This window comes from Phyllobates terribilis, unplaced genomic scaffold (genome assembly GCF_046119375.1).
Source record: "Phyllobates terribilis strain yellow unplaced genomic scaffold, ASM4611937v1 Scaffold_7__3_contigs__length_470593459, whole genome shotgun sequence".
Classification (NCBI taxonomy): domain Eukaryota; kingdom Metazoa; phylum Chordata; class Amphibia; order Anura; family Dendrobatidae; genus Phyllobates; species Phyllobates terribilis.
Genome location: NW_027362767.1, coordinates 165,343,670 through 165,351,764, shown reverse-complemented (window position 1 = coordinate 165,351,764; position 8,095 = coordinate 165,343,670). Strand labels below are relative to the sequence as shown.

Genomic DNA, 8,095 nt, shown 5'->3' with positions numbered 1-8,095 from the left:
ATGTTGGTAATGCAGCAGAGTTGGTTCAGCTCTTTACAGGTAGAGCTAAGCTCCAGGGCAGTGCAGTGATGGTATAGATGAGGTAGATGTTGCTGTGCAGTGTAATGCAGGGGATGGCGCAGATAATAATGCTAGGACACAGTGGGGTGCAGTCTTCAAGGTTTACTCACAGTTGTTGCACTCCAGGTTACTAGGATCAGGGTAACCTCCCACGTCATCCTGTGTTTACCAAGGAAGGGGTTCAGCAAACTCCCAGGTGTTTCAGGAGTACATAACGGGACCCCATTCTGTGTGCCTTCCTCGGTCGTCTTCCTGCGCTGGCTTTCATCCTCCTGCACTGCGCCTCGCAACCAGTGTCCCAAGCCGGTAACCTCGGATCTTGGCGGGCAACCTGCAGTCCCCTGAATCTTATATGGCTACCTTTTCGGCGATATAGTAGCGGCTGTGAGCAACTGCACCCTGAAAGTACAGAAACCTCCGGTTTGTAGCTGAACCTTGTAGTTCTCCACTAGTTAGGGGCCGGCCCCCTTTGTGGCCTGATCCCTCCACGTTCCTGCAGATTCGGGCGCACGGGTGGCATGCGCACTTCCCGTGCCCCTGGGATCCCCTCACTTCTGGAGCCTTCCTCTGTTCCCTTCCTCTTCCTTCAGTCAAACCTGGGACTTTTAACTTAGGCCCGCATTCCTGAGCAGAGCTCCTGCAGAGCTCCTGCTCCTCTCACTGTCCTTCTCTGACTGAACTCAACTCCTCCTCCCAAGATGGTTCCCTCTTTGTATATCCTCCTTCTCAAGTGCTCCCCTGTGCTTCTTCCTCTACCCACACCCACTACATGGTTCCACCCTCCAGCTAGGGACCAGGGACTGTGCTCTCCCTTAGGAGCAATCTCGCCCTGCCCTCTGAAGTGGAGTGTACTGGATGCAAGTGGGTGGGTCCCGGGCAGTACTCCATCCTTACCTGAGAGTGGGATACCACACCTCTGGGTGAGATGCAATACCTCTGTGACGACTGAACCCGCAGGGGCGCCACATACCCCCCTGGTAAAACACAGCACGTCCGCGGGCTGGAACAGAGTAAAACAAGGTATTTTAGACATACAAAAATTTTAGAATGCATTCACATAGAAGAACAATCAAAACTTTTTCTTCTCTTTATGGGAGGCACATTTTCTTTAATGTTACATGTTTCTTTATCAAGACTTTATAAAACTTTCTTCAATAAAATTTTCTTCATACATATAAAACATTTTTCCATATCAAACATTTTCAATCAGCTACAGTGAAATCTATAGCTGGGTGTCCATTTCACTGAAGAAGTTGCAATTTGAGGGACCCATCCTAAAACCCTCAACATAGGCCCTGGGCATGGCTGCAGGGCATAGGTGATCCAGCTGTTGGACCACATCTTCGGCCACGCCAAACGAGTTTTTGTTCTGTGGTGTGCATAAAACCAATAAGAAGCACCTTAAGAAGTGCAAACTATATACAGTTTAAAAGTTTTTGGCTGCTCACAGTCCTCAGCATGTCAGTTTTTATACCCTCACTGGGTAACTAAGTAATACACACACAAACTTTTCCAGTTCACTCAAACAAGGATGTACCCTTCCGGGTAACTATATACAGTACAACTTTTATTTTCCAGTGAACAGTTCAGTAGTGGGGTCCCCTCCGGGGAAAAATTGGCCCACCTCTAGATGGCCTAGCTGTGTCATCTTCTTCAGATGGCAAGGGTACACTCTCCTCCACCACCCTGTGAACATGGAGAGCATACCAGCCCCGCTCTCCTCTGTGCCTGGTGTAGGTGACCTTGTTACCAGGGTACAGATCCCACGCCGGATGTCCCTGCTGTAATTGGGACTCCACGTCCCGCTGGACAACACAACTGATGGTCCCAACCCCATTTATAAGGCTAGAAACCCCACTTATTAAACCTGACATGGCACACCTGTGAAGTGAAAACCAATTCCAGTGACTACCTCTTGAAGCTCATCAAGAGAATGCGAAGAGTGTGCAAAGCAGTCATCAAAGCAAAAGGTGGCTACTTTGAAGAACCTAGAATATAAGACAAATTTTCAGTTGTTTCACATTTTTTTGTTAAGTATATAATTCCACATGTGTTAATTCATAGTTTTGTTGCCTTCAGTGTGAATGTACAATTTTCATAGTCATGAAAATACAGGAAAATCTTTAAATGAGAAGGTGTGTCCAAACTTTTGGTCTGTACTGTACGTGATTAGATGACTTTATTCTTCAGTTCGGTCCGATTACAGCGATACCAGATTTATAAATTTTTTATGTTTGGCTGCTGTCACACACTAAAAATCGCTTTTTATTGCTTGCATCGCCGTATTTTGAGACCAATTTTCCGGCACATGATATTTTTTCGCTTTCTATTCTAATTTTTGGGAGGCAAAATGAACAAAATCCAGCAATTCAGGAATTGTTTTTTTGGGGTATTTTTTATGCTGTTCACCATGTGGTAAAAGTGATAAGACAACTTTATTTTTTGTGGCAGTACGATTACAGCATGCCACATTTATATAATTATTATGTTTTGGCGCTTTTACACAATAAAAACTATGATGATTTACCTTGTTTTAAGAGTGTGATAATCCTCTCCTTTGTTTCAATTGACATCTCTCATGTTGGAGCCATGATTCATGTCAGTCCGCTTGTTGCAACAGCTCTTCAAGGTGTGATCACTCCTTTTTAGATACAGACTAACGAGCAGATCTAATTTGATGCAGGTGTTAGTTTTGGAAATGAAAATTTACAGGGTGATTCCATAATTTTTTCCTCAGAATTGATTGATTCCATAATTTTTTCCCTCTACTTGGTCTGAAAAAAATTACCGTTACTGAGTACCACATTTTTTATCTTGATTTCTTTTAGTGTTTCTTAAAGCCCTAAAGTTGCCATTCGAAATGATTTTAGTTTTGTGCCATGTCTGTGATCTGCTTTTTTTCAACAACATTAAACAACTGAATGAACATTCTCCGAGCCCGGTGATTCCATAATTTTTGCCAGGAGTTGTATGATGTTCCTTTTCTGAAATGCTTTGTTACTTCTACGCCAGATGTAATACATAGTAACATAGTAACATAGTTTTTAAGGTTGAAGGAAGACTAAGTCCATCTAGTCCAACCCATAGCCTAACTTGTTGATCCAGAGGAAGGCAAAAAAAACCCATGTGGCAAACACTAAGCTCCACATTGGGGAAAAAAATTCCTTCCCCACTCCATGCGACAATCAGACTAGTTCCCTGGATCAACGCCCTATCAAGGAATCTAGTATATATAACCTGTAATATTATACTTTTCAAGAAAGGCATCCATGCCCTTCTTAAATTTTAACAGTGAATCACTCATTACAACATCATGCGGCAGAGAGTTCCATAGTCTCACTGCTCTTACAGTAAAGAATCCCCGTCTGTGATTATGATTAAACCTTCTTTCCTCCAGACGTAGAAGATGCCCCTTGTCCCCGTCTCAGGCCTCAGAGTCAAAAGATCAGTAGAAAGGTCTTTGTACTGTCCCCTCATATACTTGTACATAGTAATAAGATCACCCCTTAGCCTTCTTTTTTCCACAGTAAATAACCCCAAGTGTAATATCCTGTCTTGGTATTGCAAACCCCCCAATCCTCTAATAACCTTGGTCGCTCTTCTCTGCACCCGCTCTAGTTCAGCTATGTTTTTCTTATACACCGGAGACCAGAACTGTACACAGTATTCTAAGTGTGGTCGCACTAATGACTTGTATAGAGGTAAAATTATGTTCTCCTCATGAGCATCTATGCCTCTTTTAATGCATCCCATTATTTTATTTGCCTTTGCAGCAGCAGCCTGACACTGGCCACTAAACGTGAGCTTGTCGTCCACCAATACACCCAGGTCTTTTTCAGTTACAGTTTTGCCCAGTGTTTTACAATTAAGCATATAATTATACATTTTATTTCCTCTGCCCAAGTGCATTACCTTACATTTATCCCCATTAAAGCTCATTTGCCATTTATCAGCCCAAGCTTCTAGTTTACATAGATCCTCCTGTAATATAAAATTATCCTCCTCTGTATTGATTACCCTGCAGAGTTTAGTGTCATCTGCAAATATTGAAATATTACTCTGTATGCCCCCTACAAGGTCATTAATAAATATGTTAAAAAGAAGGGGGCCCAATACTGACCCCTGTGGTACCCCACTGTTAACTGAGACCCAGTCTGAGTGTTTTCCATTAATAACCACCCTTTGTTTCCTATCACTGAGCCAATTCTAAACCCACATGCATATATTTTCCCCTATCCCCATTGTTCTCATTTTATGTATCAACCGTTTGTGTGGAACCGTATCAAAAGCTTTTGAAAAGTCCATATACACAACATCCACTGCATTTCCTTGGTCCAGTCCAGAACTTGCCTCCTCATAAAAACTGATCAGATTAGTTTGACAGGAACGGTCCCTCGTAAACCCATGTTGATATTGGGTCATGAGGTTATTCTTCTTCAGATACTCTAGTATAGCATCTCTTAGGAAACCCTCCAGGATTTTACCCACAGTAGAGGTTAAGATAACCGGCCTATAATTTCCAAGTAATGGGATATATACCTTCCAAAAATTTCAACTTTTGTCTCGTCAGTCCACAAAGTATTCTCCCAAAACTGAAACAAGGCTTTATGTTCTTTTTGCTCAGCAGTGGTTTTCGTCTTGGAACTCTGTCATGCATGCCATTTTTGACCATTCTCTTTCTTATGGTGGAGTCATGAATGCTGACCTTAACTGAGGTAAATGAGGCCTGAGGCAAGTGATGACGTTGTGGGGGCACCGATCGGAGTTGAGAGGGAGCACTCTCCCTGCCTTCTAAATGCTGCAATTGATATTGATCACAGTATTTAGGGGGTTAAACTGCTGGGAGAGGTGTGGGCACCTCTCCTGACAGTGAGAGCTGGGTGTCAGCTATCATGTTAGCTGAGCACCCAGCGGCGATCGCGAGGGCACAGCTCCTGTCCTTCTCAACCTGGACATATGGATACATCTAAGGTCAGGAAGGAGTTAAATATACTCTACCATCTTGCCATTGAGGGTTCAATGGCAAAACACTCCATCTATTACTAAAACAAATTTCTCAAATTTTAGCCATTCACATTCCACCTTCAAAGAAAATCTTACTCTTTACTCTTCAGTTGAGATGGTCTTTATATCTAGTAATTTAATATGCCTTTCAAAAATTGATGTTAATAACCATCAGTTAATTATAGAAAAATTTATAGGACTACACTGTGCGCAAAATTGTTAGGCACTGTTGGCCAATCCAAAAATTTAATAAACCTTAAACCTGAATATTTAAGAAAGTAAAAATGATGCTTTATCTTTGTTAGGAGAAGATCTATATGTGTGTAAATATTGATGACTGAAAATAATGGCATGTCTGGCGTTATGATTTCTTTTGCCTTTTCACTAGTGTTAAGCGAGTATGTTCTGTTCCGAGTATGCTCGGGCCGAGCTCCGAGTAGTTACAGCTGCTCGGTGATATGTTTGAATCGCTCCCGTGTCCATGATTTGCAACTGTTTGACAGCTTTATTACATGTGAGGAATGTGTAAGAAATAGACATTCCTCACATGTAATAAAGCTGTAAAACAGTCCAAATCATGCACACGGGAGCGATTCAAACATATCACCGAGCAGCTGTAAATACTCGGAGCTCGGCCCGAGCATACTCGGCGAAACGGTTAACAGAACATACTCGCTCAACACTACTTTTCACCAATTAATTGATTTTAGATTTTCATATTTCAGACTTTTACGGAGGCAAAAGTTTATTTTTTATTTATTTTTGAATTGGGAAATTCAAAGTAGGACATTTAAACTCTTTAAATTATTTTATTTTTACTTTATTTTTTTTTAGTCCCGCACCAGAAAAGGACCTGAGCAAGTAATCGTTTGATCACTTGCACTATGAACTGCAAAATGTACATATTGCAGTATGTAGTAGAAATGACGATGTCCTATGAAGCGCGGCTTGCGATTGGCCTCCATGGGATTATTAAGAAGGGGGTGACATGGGCAACTAATCGGCACCCCATGATCACATCAGAATTTGTGGTGGGCAATGGGAACTTTAAATGCTTCTGCTAGAACTTGACGTTGGCATTTAAGTGGATAAACAGGAGATGGTCTACTTTATCTGCAACAATAGCAATATAGAAGTCTCAGCCCTTGGTTAGTCTCATCACCATTGCTACTAGCATTGAGAACATATGCATCACTCTACTATACAAAGAAAATACACGACCAAACATAGAGTAGCGAAGTGGCACAAGTGACATAAATAGGTTATGGAGACCAATCTCCATCTCTATCTGTTTTTTTAAATACAGTTTCCTTAGATATTGAACCTGACACAGGTTGTTATCATTTATTACCAAAAAAGGATGGGCACCATCAGCTTCTTTCTCTGGTTAGCACAAAATGGACTATCAGTGGAGGTCAATTTGATGCTTTTAATGGGACCCCTCTCTTTTAAATATACCACAAGTCTCACTTCATCAAATTGTAAGGAGATATCACTTTCTTGTTTACATGGTTTAATATTGAATTCTTAACATCCTTATTTCTGATGCTGTAGATGATGGGATTCAACATTGGAGTGACCACCGTGTAGAGAACAGATACAGAGTTGTTTGTCTCTGGAGAAAATGAAGATCGAGGCTGAAAATACACAATCATAATGGTTCCATAATAGAGGGTAACTACAGTCAGGTGAGAGGTGCATGTAGAAAAAGCTTTCTGTCTTCCATTTGAGGAGCGAATCTTCAAAATGGTGGAAATGATGTGGATATATGAAACTAAGGTCAAGAAGAAAGCACACACAGCAATGATCCCGGCTGCTATATACATTGCAATCTCATTGAGCCAAGGATCTTTGCAGGACAGTCTTAAGAAAGGAGGCACCTCACAAAAGAAATGATTCACATGATAAGTATTGCATAAAGGTAATTGAAAAACTAGTGTCACATGTATGAGGGCATTTATTACACTCATACTCCATGATACCAGAGTTAAACAAACACACACCTTCTTGTTCATAATAGTGTTATAATGTAACGGTCTACAGATGGCTGCAAACCTGTCAAAAGCCATAACTGATAGTAAAATACACTCTGTTGCCCCAAGAACCAACGAGAAGAACATCTGAAAACCACAACCCAGAATGGAAATACTTCGGTCCTTAGATAAAGTATTTTTGAGGAGTGCAGGAACTATGGTGGAGGAAAAGCAGATGTCAATAAAAGAGAGATTACTCAAGAAGAAATACATAGGGCTGTGCAAATTTGGGGTACTCCTCACCACAATAATTAGTAAAAAGTTTCCTGAAAGTATAATCATATACATCACCAAAAATACAAGGAAACAGAGCACCTGAAGGTGAGGTACAGTGGATAAGCCAAGTAAAATGAACCAGTTTGGTCTTGTTTGATTCATCATCATCATATAAGTTAGCCTGTATCTGAAAGAAAGTGAAGAGCACAATATTGTAGAAAAAGTTGATTTTGAAGACAGCCATCATAACTTGAGTAGATCTATTCAACAAGTAAAACTAGGTATCCATTGGACTCTGTTGAACTATGAAGTAAATAAAACCTAAGAGCAAGTAATGGCATTTTAAGTTACATTTTCCTACAATCTTATGTAAATCCAAAAATAAAAGACATAACTTTTTAGTTCTGATAAAATACTAGTTGCTAAACAAGTATTTAAAGAGAACACATCTTCTACTCAGATTACACAGGAGACTGAAGTTGGACAGGAACACAACATCAGAACCACTATCACTACAGGAAAACAGAACCACAACCCTCACCAGTACAAGAAGTACAATAATATAGTACCAAAACCACTACACTCAGTACAGTAATGCATCACCAGAACCATCATAAATACATGAATATAGAACAAGAACCATCACCAGTACATAAATAAAGCTCCATATTCATAATTATTATATGAATACAGCACCAGAACTACCACCAATACATGAATACACCAACACAATATCCATGAGTACAAAAATACAGCACTAGTTTTGCCATCAGTACACATCA

General features: G+C 40.6%; 1 protein-coding gene across 1 annotated transcript; it reads right to left on the bottom strand.

Annotated features, from left to right (window-relative positions):
- Positions 1 to 6,530: 6,530 nt before the first annotated feature.
- On the bottom strand, positions 6,531 to 7,517 carry LOC141153023 (olfactory receptor-like protein OLF1). The gene has a single exon (XM_073637695.1). It carries the CDS (start codon positions 7,482 to 7,484, stop codon positions 6,531 to 6,533), a length of 954 nt encoding a protein of 317 aa, XP_073493796.1. The 5' UTR covers positions 7,485 to 7,517.
- Positions 7,518 to 8,095: the final 578 nt, after the last annotated feature.